This window comes from Bos grunniens, chromosome 11, assembly GCF_055505025.1.
Source record: "Bos grunniens cultivar Pamir isolate PY7600 chromosome 11, Bosgru_T2T1.0, whole genome shotgun sequence".
NCBI lineage: Eukaryota > Metazoa > Chordata > Mammalia > Artiodactyla > Bovidae > Bos > Bos grunniens.
In genome coordinates, this window is record NC_141175.1 from 81,752,174 (window position 1) to 81,768,932 (window position 16,759).

At 37.4% G+C, this 16,759-nt stretch overlaps 1 protein-coding gene across 24 annotated transcripts in view; it reads left to right on the forward strand.

Annotated features, from left to right (window-relative positions):
• THADA (THADA armadillo repeat containing) overlaps positions 1 to 16,759 on the forward strand; it is a 335,209-nt gene that overhangs the window by 60,737 nt on the left and 257,713 nt on the right. For 18 of the 24 annotated variants that reach the window (XR_015137049.1, XR_015137050.1, XM_086327224.1 and 15 more), the window contains 2 exons: positions 3,229 to 3,338; positions 16,514 to 16,646. Coding sequence is in view for 16 of the 24 variants with exons in the window: in XM_086327224.1 (XP_086183350.1) it covers positions 3,229 to 3,338; positions 16,514 to 16,646 (243 nt within the window). In the remaining 8 variants the exon portion in view is untranslated. The remainder of the gene's footprint in view (positions 1 to 3,228; positions 3,339 to 16,513; positions 16,647 to 16,759) is intronic. The other 6 variants (XR_015137051.1, XR_015137053.1, XR_015137052.1 and 3 more) reach the window with 1 other exon arrangement.

Below are 16,759 nucleotides of genomic sequence, written 5' to 3' on the forward strand. Positions count from 1 at the left end.
CATATAAAAAGACCCCATGAAGTATCTGGGAGGTAACAGGTACTTAATAAGTGTGTGTTCATTCATTCTAATATCCCAGCTGTTTCTTATGTTAGTTATCTTTTTCCATATTGATTCACCCAAGTATAACCTGTTTAAGGTCTAGCCACTAATCTTCAGTTCAGTTCAGTCGCTCAGTCCTGTCCAGCTCTTTGCGACCCCATGGACTGCAGCACACCAGCCTTCCCTGCCCATCAACAACTCCCAGAGCCTGCTCAAACTCATGTCCATCGATGCCATCCAACCATCTCATCCTCTTTCGTCCTTCAGTCTTTCCCAGCATCAGGATCTTTTCCAGTGGGTCAGTTCTTCACATCAAGCCGTTAATCTTACTGTAATAATTTATTTCAATGTAAAAAGAACTTTCATTTCGTAGTGCAGTTAAGCTCCTGATAGGTACCATCCAGCATATTGGTTTTCTCTGAACTGAAAGCCTTCTGAGGACAGACGTCTTGTTTTGTTCTTTGTCTACCCAAAACTGAGCTAGCTACTGAGCATTTGACAGAGTGCTAAAGAAGTACTTACTATCTGATGAATAGAAATATACTCTCTTTAAAGGGAAAAATTCATATTAAGCCTTGATATTACCTAGGTAGGTTTGTTGGGAAATAAAGTGCAAATTGAAATAAGAAAAACTGTCTACTTCTCACATATATCTTTAGAAACTCATACTGTTTTCTGAGGCCAGTAGGGTTGAGAAGAGAGACCATCTACTTGTCTCATTCACTTTGAGGTCTTTGATTTTATTATATGCTTTTTGGTTTGGGCCCCTTTAAAGGGAATTAAGGTAAAGGAAGCAAGGAACATCTGATCTTTGTTTGAGAACTAGATTGTAAATCCACAGAGAAGCACTTTACCGGGAACATTCGTTTTCGTGAAGTATGTTTTAATATCTTTAATATTAAAAAAATTCAGGATATGGAGAGACCCCATCTCTATGACTTCCTGTTTTTATTTTTTGTGCCTTAAAACACCTTCTTAGAAATCTTTAGTTTTTCAAGTAATGGAAGTGATGGTCATAACCAGTTAAGTAACTGATGTTTCTTTCAGTCCTATTTTGTAAGGTTATGGAGCTACAGGTCTGTCTTGGGGGTTAAATGCAGAATTAGTGCTTGATAATTCTGTTCAAAATATACTCTGAAATTACATATTGAAGGTAAAAGGGTAAGGCTTACCCTGACAACTAGTGAAAGTCACTCAGTCATGTCTGACTCTTTGCGACCCCATGGACTATACAGTCCATGGAATTCTCCAGGCCAGAATACTGGAGTGGGTAGCCTTTCCCTTCTCCAGGTGACAACTAGTAGTATGTAGCTTATCAAAAATATTAAAAATTAGGGGTATCATCAGATCTTCACCTGAAAACTTTAGCTGAAGAGCACGACATGCCACTCTTTGATGATATTGAAGTGTTTTAAACTTAAATAGATTTAAAACTTCTGTTGTAGCCTGCTTCTTTGGTTCTTTCTTGACCTCATGTCTGATTCTTATATCTCTAAATGTATCACCCATCTTTCTATAATTGTATATATTTTGAGTTTAGAATATGGCTTTGCCTTTTCTCTGTTTGGAAGCCCATATGGAGCTCAAGTTGAACTGAATGGGTTTATAAGTTAAGGGCCTATGCTGAGCTTTTAAATTTATTAACTCACTTTAATACACAATCTATGCTGCTACTGCTGCTAAATCACTTCAGTCGTGTCTGACTCTGTGCGACCCCATAGATGGCAGCCCACCAGGCTCCTCTGTCCCTGGGATTCTCCAGGCAAGAATACTGGAGTGGGTTGCCATTTCCTTCTCCAGTGCATGAAAGTGAAAAGTGAAAGTAAAGTCGCTCAGTCGTGCCCAACTCTTAGCAACCCCATGGACTGTAGCCCACCAGGCTCCTCCATCCATGGGATTTTCCAGGCAAGAGTACTGGAGTGGGTTGCCACTGCCTTCTCTGCACAATCTATGAGGCAAGTGCTGTTATTATTCCCAGTTTATAGATGAGGAGACTGAAGCAGTTGCCCATGGTCACATGTTCAACTGCTTTTTCTGCTGTTTATCATCTCTAATGTGTGCAGAACACCAGTCACTGTACTAGGGTAGAAGTTGTTTCTGAATAAACATGTGTGAGCTATTTGGGGTAAGCTTCCTTTTTCACCATTCTGTGACCTGCTGGGAAGACCTGGATCAAGAGGTACTGAGGTTATATACAGAATCTTGATTTTCTAAAGCTGATCAGCTACCAAATCTTATGGTATAAAAGTACAGTCAACCCACTCATTAACAGTTCATGCTGTGCAGAACCTCATCAGCAACTAACTGTCAGTCATGTCTTCTTTAAAATATATTGTCATATTTGTTAATTGTTTAAACTTGCATGGAGAAAGGCAGCATGTAGAAAAGTGATTGGGTAGCATACTGGAAAGCTCTATGCTTCTGACTCAGAGTGAAGCCTGTCAGTTTTCAGGGTGCCCTTTGCCCTAAATCTTGCATGGCCATTAACGTTTGTGTGTGTGTGTGTGTGTGTATATAAAAAGGTAATTTTTGGAAAATATTGTTTAGTAGGTTGGAGTTTTAGTTTGGGAAGATGAAAAATTCTGTAGATAGATGGTGGTTGTGCAGCAAAGTGAATATACTGAACGCCACTGAACTGTAGACCCAGGAATGGTTAAAATGGTAAAATTTATGTATATTTTAGTCATAATAGAAAAAAAAATTTTTTGAAGAGAGGAAAAAATAGGTAATTATTTCACCTAGACCTGGGTGAGTGAAGGTTGTCACTTTTTGTGATTTGCTGTTGGTATTGAATGCTATGAGCTAACAGAGAAAACAGCAAGGTCTGTGAAGCTGGCATAGGCAGGCAGGTCTAGCGTAGCTGTTAAACCTTGGTCAGCTCTGGAGCCAAATTGCCTAGGTTTATGCACTGTTTTTACCATCGACTTGCTGTGTGACCTTGAATAAGTTACTTGGTCTTTCTGGGCCTCCTTTTTCCCCATCGTAAAGTGGAGATAATAATAGTGCTTCTTTCATGGCTTCATTGTGAGAATCAATTGTGATAGTGTCAAAATGCTTAAAATATTAACTGTTGCATAGTAGGTGCTAAACAGACATCTAGACCTGAGTTCTAAGTGGTTACGGACATAAATACACCTGTCAGTGTAAACTTAAGTTGAATATTTATTTTTTGATTTTGTTTTGAAGGTAAAAGAAATAGGAGATTACTTTAAACAACACCTTTTACAGTCCAGGCACAGAGGAGCATTTGAACTGGCTTACACTGGCTTTGTGAAACTCACTGAAATCCTAAACAGGTAAAACAAAGCAAATATCCCTTTGTGTACGTTTTAAAAAGACCACATGTACAAGCCATGTGCTTGAAGTAGAATTTAGCTATGTCTTTTGATGTTTAAAAGAGTAAGACTTAGTTGGCTTCAAAACTCTTGGAAGAAATTGTTTTCTTAGGTTTCACCGTATGATTTACTGCAGATGATGGAGTGAAATGTCCAAACCGAGTTGCTCTCTTATTGAAAGGTGATTTGACACAAACTCAAAGATCTTACTAAAAATAGCTTTGAAGTTTAACATTTATTTTCATTGAATGAAATCACTGTTTTGTCTGTTTGAAAATTACTTGGCTTGTGGAATAAAATAAGCCCTCCAGTTTTTTGGATTTGTGTGCATTACAGACAGAGAAACACTTAAGGATTTTATGTTTTTATTCGTAATTTTATCTTGTAGAAAAATGTAAAAGAACAGTAAATAGACCAAAAAATATAAAAGATTTTCCCACTTACTTGGAAAAATACTCAGGTAGATTTCATATATTTAGCCAAATGTATTTTTTTTTTTACATTATAGGTGCTGGCTGATAATTTCATTCATTCATATAATAGATTTCCTCCAAAGAGCTTGTGAGGAAACCTTAAATTACTTAATGACTAAGTGTTCATGGCAAGTGTTCTCTAAATAAAGGTAGTATTTTCCAAGAAAACATTTCCATTGCCTGGAAACTTTTTGAAATGAAGCAGAGTTCTGCCAGCCTTGTAGCCTCAGCAAACATTTTATTTTGGGCCTTTAAGACATCTACTCCTTGAATATTTTTGAAACACTTTTTCACACTCCTGGTAAAAACATTTATAAAACATTTCTACAGTTATGAGCTGCACAGAATATCTTTAAATGATACATTTTTAAATGTCCCTGACATTAAACTGCTGATCTTGAAAATATTTTATTATCTTTGCAACTCTTTCTTTCCAGTGTAGAGATGACTTAAGAATATTTTTTTCTCACAGCACAATCCACTTCACTCTCTTCAAATCAATTAGCAAATGTATATATTGAACACTAGCTGTGTGTTTAGTCCTATGCTTGGTTTGGAGGCTGAAATACTTCTTTATGAGACAAGCTTCTTGCTCTCAAAGAGCTTATGGTTTAGTTGGAGAAATAAGCAGGGATGAAATTCAAAATATTTAACAAATGGTATGTCATGGGCACTGACTGGTCAGAACAGACAGTGGCTGTGAGCACCCAGCATTGCTGTCTGTATGGATATGTATTAGCTGAATACGAGCCTGGAAAGTGAGACCAAGACACTTGAACAAGATGATCCAATAAAATTGTCAAAATTTGGGCGAAATTTGCAAATTCTGTAGGAATAGCATAGAGAAAGCAACAGGGATGGGCTAGTAGGGCTTAATGGAGGAGGCAGAATTTGTGCTAACACATGAGTAAGGTTTAAGTAGATAGGAGGAGAAAGGAGGAGACTTTGTAAGTAAATACTGAGAGGCTATAATCAGCCTGACAGATTGTTAGGTGAGTAAGTGAGCCAGCCTGATTGTTGCGGTGGTGGTTGAGTTACTAGGCAATAACATCCAGTTGAATAGAAAAAGCCTTATTATGGATGCCTAGAAAGCAGAGTCGCTATAGTTGGGATGGAAAGAGGCACTGAACATTTTCTTAATCTGAAACAGATCTCAGGAGGCAAGTAGAATAGAGAACTAGCAATGATCTATGACACGAGGTCTTAGTTCTGCTGGCAGTGAGATTGTATAAAATTGAATCTCCTCAGCCTCTGGTCTCTTTATATAGTAAGGAAGAGAATATTTGCTCTATTGACAGATCTCTCTGGTCTTTCTTATATGGATCAAGTAAAATAGATATTTATGAAGATCCTTTTGCATTATAAAGTTTTCTACAAGTGTAAAACATTATGAGACTGATGTTGGTTATGGTGTTGGTACCTCAAAGTAGTTTTTCAGTTGCAAATGTTAGGTTAGATAGATTGTAATGACAGATAGTAGTGAGGAGAGCCTGGCATCAGCTATTAATAATCTAGAGCAGAGGTGATACAAGCTTTGATGATGGCTCTAGGAATGGAGGGAAAGAAGTGACATCTCGATTAATGTTTAGCCCCATGTAGTAACAACTCTACACTTGACATTTTGAATGCTTAGAAGGGAAGCCGTGGACATCTCTTATTTTATGATTTTATGCATCAAGAATTAGGGCAGTACATACCTGAGTGATTCTTCTCCTTGGGGTATTTACTGAATTCAGTTGGTGGTATTCAGCTGACAGATGAACTGGTCAGGAGGATCCAAGACAGACTTATTCACATTATGGCACCTTGGTGGGATAACTAGAAGATAGGGCCTCATTTGGAGTGCATGTGGCCTTTCAGCATGGCAGTCGTAGGGTAGCTGAAATTCTTCTATGGCAGCTGGCTTCCTCTAGAGAGAGGTTTCCAAGAGAACCGGGAAGAAACTGCATGGTGCTTTCTGACCTGGCCTTGGAAGTCTCATAGCTTTACTTCAGGTACATTGTTTTGGTTCTATGCTAAGTCGCTTCAGTCGTGGCCGACTCTGTGTGACCCCATAGACAGCAGCCCACCAGGCTCCCCCGTCCCTGGGATTCTCCAGGCAAGAACACTGGAGTGGGTTGCCATTTCCTTCTCCAATGCATGAAAGCGAAAAGTGAAAGTGAAGTCGCTCAGTCGTGTCTGACTCTTAGCGACCCCATGGACTGCAGCCTATCAGGCTCCTCCGTCCATGGGATTTTCCAGGCAAGTTTTGGTTCTAAGTGAGTCTTAAAGCCAGTTGGATTCAAGGGGAGGGGCATTAGACTTAAACTTTACCATTTGATGGTAAAGTGGCAAGATCATATTGTAGAAATACATTTGGATGGGAGATACAGTGGTGGCCGTCTTTGAAGAATGCAATCTGCCACGTGATGCAAACAGAATGTGTGTAATGAAGGTCCCCAGGGAGTCCATGACTGTTCCTGTGCTTTAATTCCTAGTGACCAGAAAAGTGGAATTGATGTTAACAAAGGCAAGGGGACTGAAAGAGGGGATTCGTTTGATAAAGATGACTAAGTTTGTTTTGTATGTGTTGAGTGTGAGATGATGGTGGCATATCCTGGTGAAAATATTTAAGTATAACTGGGAGATGGATTAGTTTGGGTGATATTACAGAAACGGAGATAATCTTCTGAGCTCTCTTCATAAATATCATAGTATGATTGCAGTCTTTAGGGAAAAACTTAAAAGGAGAAAAGAACAGAAGACCAGGGACAGAGGCTTTTCAACAACTGTATTGTGTAGTTGAAAGTACAATTGAAGGCATTCCAAATAAATGGAGTAGGAAGACAAGGCAAGGCCCAGTGCTTAGTATTGCAGCCACCCCTAATCTGCATTAAAGAGCTCCTCATGGCTGTTACTATTGGCTTTTAACCAACCTGTTATGAGTTCCCAACTGTTGCTTCCAAACCAAGTGGTTCTTGATCCCTTTGGAGACATCTCAGATCTGCTGAACAGAATGTTTTACGGAGAACATCTTTGCAGTATGTGTGGCTTCCTTTTGTTTGGTTTTTATTTTTAAAAGAAAAATATGTTTCTTTTGGATCCTTTTGAAAGCTTTTAAGTTATGAAAAAGTTATTTAGGCATACAGCATTTTTAAAGTTTGCAGAAAGAAATCTGGACTTTCATGAAAATCCACTGAAATGGAGGCCAACTGCTGGCCACCTCTTGAACTACAGCTGTGTGAAGGAAGCAAGCACTTAAAGAGATTAATGGGCAAATAACCGAAGAGTTAAACATGAGCCACATTGTTTGAATTGGTTTTTAATAAGATTATTCAGAAGGTCTTCAAATGTAAACTGACTTCACCATTAAACAATCATCTAAGAATAAATAGGAGTGGGAGACACTGTTCTTTTTTCTGGGAATTTTTTGAAAGCAACACTTGCACACACACACATACACACACACACACACACACACACACACACACACTACTTAATATGTTGAGTTAATTTTCTCAGATTCTAAGAATCTGATTTGTTATATGGTGCTTTCTGTTTAAAATTTGATGAAATATTCATATACTTTTTAAAAAAAATAATCACCTTCCTATGCATAATTCCCTGCTTAAGCATTTGATTAGTGGTTAAATGCATTAAAGTTACAACTGTAAATTCAGGTTTCTGATGAAATTTGTATATGCTTATTTATGTGCTGTCATTTTAGTATTTCAGGTTATTCTTTCAATGAAAATGAACAGAATCCTAAACTAGAGCACTACACCAGGGAATCTAGCTTTCATTTATTCAACCAGAAATTAAAAGCTTAACTCTTAAGGGGATTAAATTGTTCTGTAATTCTAAATCTAGAAGGAAGGTTCATGAGTACTTGATATTGTCTTGCTCTTCATTTTTTTGAGTTGCTCTGCTTATTGAAATGTAGCTTAATCCGTGAATATTTACTGCACTAATTACAATCAGTTTCACATTATTGGCCTGAAAAACTGAACTGCTGACATTTAGCAATTTTTGTCATAGAATGCTAGTGCTGACATATGGACATCAACAATTATGGTGGACAGAAGTCATTTTTATATGTTTTTCAACTTTCATGAATTAATTATAACTACTACAATTCAAATTCAACAGAAAACTTCTTATACACCTTTGGAATATAATAATAAAAAATAATTTCACTCTACTGGAGACTGAAAAGATCAAGTCTCTAAAGAATATGCAATTGAGCAAGAAATAAATGTAGAACATAATGTACAGGTTTGGGGAAAAGTCATTCAATGCTAAATTAAAAAATATATATATAATCTCTCAGCCTTATCTTCATTTCCTTTGGCATTTCTGAGTATCCTATGGTTTTTATTTGAAATTTTTTTTTTTGTATTTTATTTTATTTTTTAACTTTACAATATTGTATTGGTTTGCCATGTATCAACATGAATCCACCACAGGTATACATACACGTGTTCTCCATCCTGAACCCTCCTTCCTCCTCCCTCCCTGTACCATCCCTCTGGGTCGTCCCAGTGCACCAGCCCCAAGCATCCAGTATCGTGCATCGAACGTGGACGGGCGACTTGTTTCATAGATGATATTATACACGTTTCGATAATTAAAGAAGAACAAATTAAGTGGTCATACACTCTTGGAAGCCATATTAATACTTTATGTAGGTAAAAAAATCCTTTAAATCTGCCATTTCTATAGTAGATTAGAAGGATTTGAGGAAAACTAGAATGTCTTAATGAGTTTTTTCTGTTTTAAAAATATTTTTAGAATGTCTTAATGTTTAAAATCTAAATCTTTGTGTCTTTGACTTGTGATCCTTGAATTTCTATTTTTAAGTCCACCCCACAGTTGCAAAAGATGTTACCTTCTTTCTGGAACTTTGAATACTCATTTTTTTTAAAGTTCTGATAATAATTCTCAGTGATTTTAGACTCAGTAACAGATGGATCTTGTTCTTAGTGAATAGCTTCTATCTCAGCTTTTTTAGTAAGATCCCAGAGTTGTTAATATTAATTTTTTCCTTCTTGATCTCAGGGAATGGTTACATTAAATAAGAGAACCAACAATTTGTTACATTTATCTAACCACTTTTTTTTAAAATCCACATTTATCTAACCACTTTTTTTTTTAATCCACCGTATCTTGCCCTTCTCCTCATGGCTGGCCGACTGGTAATTTAATTTCTATTTGGCCATTGTTGTCATTGCCTGTGCCTGCAGCTGAGGCTTTACAGTAGCCCCTGATGTTTTAGCCTGCAGTAAACCTCGACAATATTTGATGGTGGAGAGGGAGGTTAAGATGGCTTCTGTTGATATGTAGCTTTCTCACTGGATCTCATTTGGGCAAATCGTTTTTCAGGCTTAAAATTTCTCCATGCTTCAAGGCTGTGTTCCCTTTTTAAAATGTGCATGTACATGCCCACAACCTTCCTGCCCATCTGTCACTGTTTAATTTAATTGAAATAATAAACATGAACCTTGAAATAATAAACAGTACTTGACTGAAGAATGAATGGAGTGGAGAATTGGAGAATTTAGCTTATGAAATAATAGGAGCTTGGAAAAATCTCTAAATTAGGAAAAATAACCCTACAGAAAGTCTGAGGAAATGAAGGTAACATTTCTCAATTAACAATCATAATATAACTAATCAGAACTTGACAAAAAATAGCTCTCTGTTACTGTCCTTAGGTGGATGGATAAACCATTGGAAAGCCACTGTGTAGTCAGGGGACCTGATTTATTGGCACAAAATAGTCTGATGACCAATTAGTTGGGTATACAGCATGTGTAATTTGATTTCAGTCTGGGTTTTATGCTTATCTTAGAATCCTTACCCACTACCAGTGAGATAGCTTTGTGGATAGAAATTGGACTAATCTGTTTATGGAAGAATAATTTGCTTCAGTGATCTTCTCAAGACAACACAAAGACCTAAAAAGCAGCCATGGACTGGCCTGTTCATTTCTGTTACTTTTGGTAGAGACTCAAGCTATGAAAGTGTTAGTCACTCAGTCGTGTCCGACTCTTGTGACTTGGGCTATAGCACTTAGCATAGAAAAACCAAACCAAATCCAGACTCTCTTGTCTCTTTCCTGTCAGCCTTTTAATTTTATTTCTTTTAATTTCTACTATTTCTTGACTGATAAACAGGAAAAGCAGAATGATCTGATTTCCTTCCACATCCCCATCCTTAACCACCACCTCCCTCAGAGTGTAGAGGAAAGAATATTGAGGTATGAGTTAGAGCTGAGTTCTGCCTACCAGCTCTGTTGACACTAGCAAAGCCATGAAAACCTCTCTAGGCTGCTGTGTCACCTTTGATAAAGGAAGAGAATTCAGCTTTCTAAGGCCTTTTTCGATTTCCATTCTACTCATAGTACAGTGCTGCTTACTAGTTTCTGATTGGGAAAGTCTGGGGATTTGGGGTATGAAAGATTGAGGGATGTTGGATACATTTTTAGTAAACTTCCTTCAAAGTGGTAAACCAATCTCTTAGGAGTCTTTTGTGGATTAATAACATTTAGTGAGACTGGCTTATGAAGAACCTTGAATCCCTTGTAAGAAAGTTACAATTTTTATGATGTACTCAGGGATTAAAGACACTGTGTATTTTGCATTAACTTGACGCTGGAGTGAAGTAAAACAAAAGAGCCTCAGACAAAGCGGATGTCAGCTGTTTTAGTGGAGAGGCACTAGCTAACCAAAGCAGGCTTGGAATTCCCCATGGCTGGGGCTGGTGAACGCATGGGGCTGGCACAGACAGCCATGGACCGCTTTACTTAGGGACCTTTCCCTGGATTTTCATTCTTGGGCATTCTTGGGAACCAAAACAAACAACTAGAGTTGGTCGCATTGTTCTTGGGAGCTTTGCATGGTTCCATTTTTACCTTTCAATTCCTTCATTATCATAAACAGCAGCAACTCTGGAGTTTTGAAATCACTTCCTTGTGAAGTAATCTTTCCTTGCTGGGAAGTAGACAGAAGCTTCATTGAATAGTCAGAAGTCTAGGTTGGGCTGTTGTTTTTTTCTCTGCACAGCACAGTGACTTCACCATTGAGGAGCCTTATGGGTTTTTTAGCCCTCCTTTTCCACATCTAGTTTTTCAGTTATCTGCCTAATTGGAAGCACAGCTAATATGGGGTAGCTGGCACCAATACTAGTTGGTCCTTATTTATTCGTTCAGCACACGATTTCCTGAACATCTTCTGTATGCCTGGGTAGAAACACTCTGACCATTGAGAGTGTGATGTGGTAAGCCAGAGTTTCTCTGAACTGAGAGACAATTATTAGGATCTGAATTTGAAACATTTATCGCTGTAGAACTAAGAGAGGCATGTGAGGACCTGAATAAGGGACTGTAGCTTGTGAGGCCATAATGAGGTGTTTTGGGGACAGTCTAATGAGGAGCTTTGGGTACTTATATAATATAGGGTCATTGTTCTCTCTCTGTGGAATAGTAACCCAGGTAATAGTGTCTCATTATTAGTGATTTTATTTTCATTCTTGGGCATTGAGAAATCAAGTGATTTGTCCATAGCCACACAATTAGTTGGGCTTCCCTTGTGACTCAGCTGGTATAGAATATGCCTCAATGTGGGAGACCTGGGTTCGATCCCTGGGTTGGGAAGATCCCCTGGAGAGGGTATTTAACCTCAGTTAAATACCACTTTATACAAACCTGAACCCTCTATAGGGTTTTGAACCCTATCTTTGATTTTGTTCTTGAATATTGGGGAAAAATTCTCTCTTGGGGTAATATTTAGGTTAACAGATTTTATTTTGCTTGGGGATTTCAGTAGAAAGTCAGTCATCACCATCATCACCTGAATGAACTATGGCCATGGGATGTAGAGATTTCTGAATGTGTTCATTCCTGTTTGAGGAAGCTGAGGAGGGGAATCACCTGTGGCTCTAAGGGCTCCTCTTGGCATTGGAAAGCACTTCTGTTTACACTTTGCTTTCCAGTTGCTACACCCTCTTGTGTCAGCCTAGTTTCTTACAATGGTACACTTAATGGAGTTGGTAAGTCATAAGTTGTTCATTTATTCAGCAGATATTTGAGCCAACTATTGGGATGCCAGACCCTATTCTTTGTGTTTGGGAATAAAGAAGTGAACAGGACAAAGTTTGTGCCTGATATCACAGAGTTTGTATTTTAAAGGACATCTAGATAATAATAAACTGTCAGATAAATTTTATGTGTCTTGATGTGATAAAGTTTAGTGTAAGGAAAAGTCTCTCTTTCTCCCTACACTAAAGTAAGCCAAGGCTCAGATGACAAGAAGCAGCAGCTTCCCAAGCAATGGGAACAGTGGATACAAAAGCATTTCGAGTAAAGAGTAGAATGGTATAAGATTAAGTTGAATGAGGCTGTTCAAATATGTAGGGCTTTGTGAGCTAGGATCTGGTGTTCCCTGGATTTTTTTTTTTTTAATTATTGTTTGTAGATATTTTCATTCAGGTGATGATGGTGATGACTGATGATGCTGAGCTTGAGTAAATACTCATTATTTACTATATATTAAGATTAGGGACAGGCTTCCCTGATAACTCAGTTGGTAAAGAATCCGCCTGCAATGCAGGTAGACCCTGGTTCGATTCTTGGATCAGGAAGATCCCCTGGAGAAGGGATAGGCTACTCACTCCAGTATTCTGGCCTAGAGAATTCCAAGGACTGTATAGTCATGGGGTCGCAAAGAGTCGGACATGACTGAGCAACTTTCACTTTCAAGGTTAGGGACACATCCTTGTTTTGTTCCCAGACAGACTCATTTGTCTGCCTTATTTAAAATTATCTAAACAATTAGCAAGTGAAAAATAAGGAACCATGGTAAGGTAAAAGTTTGTTAACAATCAGTAAATAAATAGCTTTGTTTTTATTGATGTTTGCTTTTCTGTACCCAGTAACTTACTTATTTGAATGAATTTTCATTTGGAGTTGCTGTTAAACCTGACAAAATGAACGTATGTTTATGGGAAAGGGAAAGGATTTACTTCCTTCTTGTGCTAGGAAAAAAAAAAAAAAACCCTTAGTGATAATAGCTTGGTAAGTTATTGTTTTAGGAAAAGAAGATAATTGGTAGAGGCTTAACTTTTACTCAGTTGAGGTTATACTTAACTAATTTCCTGGCAATTGAATTTTGATAATTTAATTTTGCTTCATATTTTGGCCTTAAGTGTATTTCATATTTAAAATGTGAAATTAGTTGCTTTTGTTTGAAGGTGAAGTAATTTCTTTAGGCAATCAGTGAGTCATTCAGTTGATTTAAGAGAAGTTTATTAATGGTAATAAATGTCCCCAATTGTCTAAAGGAGTTAGAATGCCTTCACAATGAGTAAGACACAGTTTACCTCAAGTTAGTCACAAGTAGCTTATCTGCTGAGTGGATTTCTTGCAGGCAATTTTGATTCTCCAGCTAGTTTTCTTTCCATATCACCAGTTGTTTCAAAACTATTTTAAGCCCTACTCTAATGGTGGATATTCAAGGATTGAAATGAATCTGAAAGATAACCTGACTAAAATATGATTAAGAAGGCAATCCTTAAAAACAATATACTCTGGTAATGCATTCTAGGGCTTCCTAGTGACTCAGTGATAAAGAATCCACCTGCTAGTGCGGGAGACGTGGGTTCGATCCCTAGGTCGGGAAGATCCCCTGGAGAAGGAAATGGCAACCCAACTCCAGTGTTCTTGCCTGGGAAATCCCATGGACAGAGGAGCACGGCGGGCTGCAGTCCCTGGGGTTGCAAAGAGTTGGACACGACTGAGCAACTAAACAACAACAGTAACAACAATGCATTCTAAATCCAAAGCAACCTGCTTTCTGGATTGAGTGTAATTGGGAATTTGTATTCTACTTCTCCCTTCCTAGGGCATAGCATAGTGCCAAGCAGATCTTTTTGATCGTAATAGACCTTTCTTTTTCCAAGTGAATGAATGAAACCTTCTGAAGCAAATAATAAGAGAACTGATAATATCTCTCTCATGAACCAGATTGAGCCAAATATGTATCTGAGCATTTAGGGCAGGCACCTGGTGCCAGCTCAGGGAGGCCCCAGAGAAGCTCATTGATATCGCTGAGGAGGGGGCATTACTGAACTAGTATTTGTTGTGCTAGCATTTCAGTGCCCTTGATAGAAAAATAAGGAAATAGGAAAATACCCCTCATCTTCTGCAGTTCCTTTTCCCCCTTGTGTTTTTCTTAGTGAATTCCTACAGGAATACTTAACCTTCATCTGAAGCATTGTCTGTAAGCCAGTGGTCTTGGGGTGGGGAAGAAAATACGGGCCAATGAAATCCACAGAGAACTTCAGATCAAACAGTCTTTCCTTTTTTCATCTCTGTGACCCTAGCTTTTAATCTTGGCTGGTAAGATCACAAAAAGATGTCTTTGCTTTAATTCTCTCTTTTTTTTTCCCCCTCTGTTCACCCATTGTGGTATAAGTTAACCCAAATATACTTAAAAGACAATGAAGAATGAGCCAAAAAAGGCAGTAAGCCATAACTGGATCATTAGCACTTAAATTTAACAGCTCCTAGGGATTTGGGTTTCATCTTTTGACTGGGCAACTGTGTGAGGATTATACCAAGTTGGCAACGTTAGTAGTAAATGAAAGATATTGTTCTGTGAAACAGATGTTTTCATCATAATTTGTAAAAGATACTAATACACGCCTAGTGATCAGAAAGTAACTTTAGTAATGTAAGTAACATGTGGATTATTTTTATTATTAAAAATTCAAACATATAAATGGATTTCTTATGAAAATTTCCAAACATATAAATTATAAACATATAAAACATTAAAATTTCAAACACATACACATATGTGTGTGTGTGTGTGTGTATACATGAGAGAGAGAGAGAGAAAGGATAATGTAATGAACCACCTTTATCCATCATCCAGATTCACCAGTTACCAGAGTTTTGTTACATATACTTCATCTATCCCTTTGATTGTCCTTGGCTAAAGTTTTACAAAGTATATCCCTAAAATGTTATTTTTACTCCTATGCACTTTATATGCATCTCTAAAAAATACAGACACTTTCTTCCACATTCACAGTGCCATTGGCACATCCTATAAATAATTCCTTGGGATCATATAATATCTAATATATACATAACTATCTGTATTATTTGAAAGTATCCTTTTTTACATTTGTTTTTTTCAAGTTGGAATCTAAACAAGGTTCATACTCTGAGTTTGGTTGTTCTGCCTTTGAATCTCTTCTAATCTTGTGATTTAGACTTATGATGCCTGGTTTTTGTGGCTGAGGGAGCCAAGTGGGAAGAAGCAGGAATGAGGTAACGAATTTTAAGCCAGGCTAAAAGGAAAAACCTTTAAAAATCACAGAGCCTGCTGGGAATAGGGAGATTTGGTTGTAACATCTGTGGCTTAAATAATGTTTTTCAGGCCCATGTCAAACTTTAAAAAATGCCTCCTTTCAAAGCAGTTGTATTGATGTATATTTTGTTCTATGCAAGACATAACTAAATTTGAGTTGCTATTTGGAATGTTAGAAACTGAAGTTGTCATTCTTAAACCAAACTAAAATAAAGAAAAACAGTCCTCACCAGAGAGTAACCCAACATTGTATGTCAACTGTATTTCAATTAAAACACACACACACACACACACAAAACCACATGTTTCTAAGAGCTCTAATTCTCTTTACAAATTAGAAATCAGTTACCTTTCTACAGATTGTCTTCTTCAATTCAAAAAAGAGAAGAGTATTTTTCCTTTGGACTTTATCTCTTTATTTTTGTATTAATTTTTAAAAAATCCAATTATGATCCTCCTAAAATAATTGTCTGTCTACCATTAAATATGCTGTTTTTTAGGATAAGGTTATATAATTGCATATTAGGACATAGCCTGGTGGAGGAAATGGCAACCCACTCCAATATTCTTGCCTGAAGTATTCTATGGACAGAGAAGCCTGGCAGGCTAAAGTCCATGGGGTCACAAGAGTCAGACACGACTTAAGTGACTAGACTACCACCACCAAACCACCACATTAGGGCATACGCTGAAAAAAAATTGCATTCTAAAATAACAGTTAACATACTAGAGCAGAATCTCACTAAGAGTAATGTCCAAATAACTTCACAATGTTTAAGGCTCTTTCCAAACAACTTTATTAATTCTACATAGGATCTGGATGAAAATTTAGTTTGTAATAGACTACACTTTGAGAAACCAAAGAGTAATTTACTAAAATATAGTTTCAAAAATATGTTTTCTTTGAATATATGTAGTTTCTATAACTTCAGACTATATAATAAACTATAAGGTTATGTTCTCCTCACTGGAAATCTTGAGTTTTGCAATATAGAACATTGGTGAGTCCTTGGTTAACCTTCGGAACATTTTGGATGTGGGTGCAAGCTTAGATACTAAAGCTCATTTACAGATGAGACACGTGCTGTGTGTGTTTTTGTAAGAAATAGAACCTGTCACAGCTTCAAATCCCAAAACCCATCATAAAGAAGGAAGTAGGTGAAAAGTAGAAAGTGAGGCACTTGTAATTTCCCTCCTTCCGAATGCCAGGATTTTGTTCTTTCCTAACAGTGTTAATGGTGTCAATAGTTTGTGCTTTTCCCTTTTGGTACCTGATAATTCCAAATGTTTCTTTACATATGCCTTTTAGGTGCCCTAATGTGAGTCTGCAAAAGCTACCGGAAGAGTGGTTATTGAGTGTTTTAGAGGAAATTAAGTGCTGTGATCCTTCGTCTAAACTCTGTGCCACAAGACGCAGTGCTGGAATTCCTTTCTACATACAGGTATTATGCTTACCTGCAGGATCATAGCTGGGGGTTTTGTTTGTTTTTGGTTTTTTGATAATAACCCCCCTGACCCATGAGTGACAGTATTGCATAAGGGACATTTATCTTTT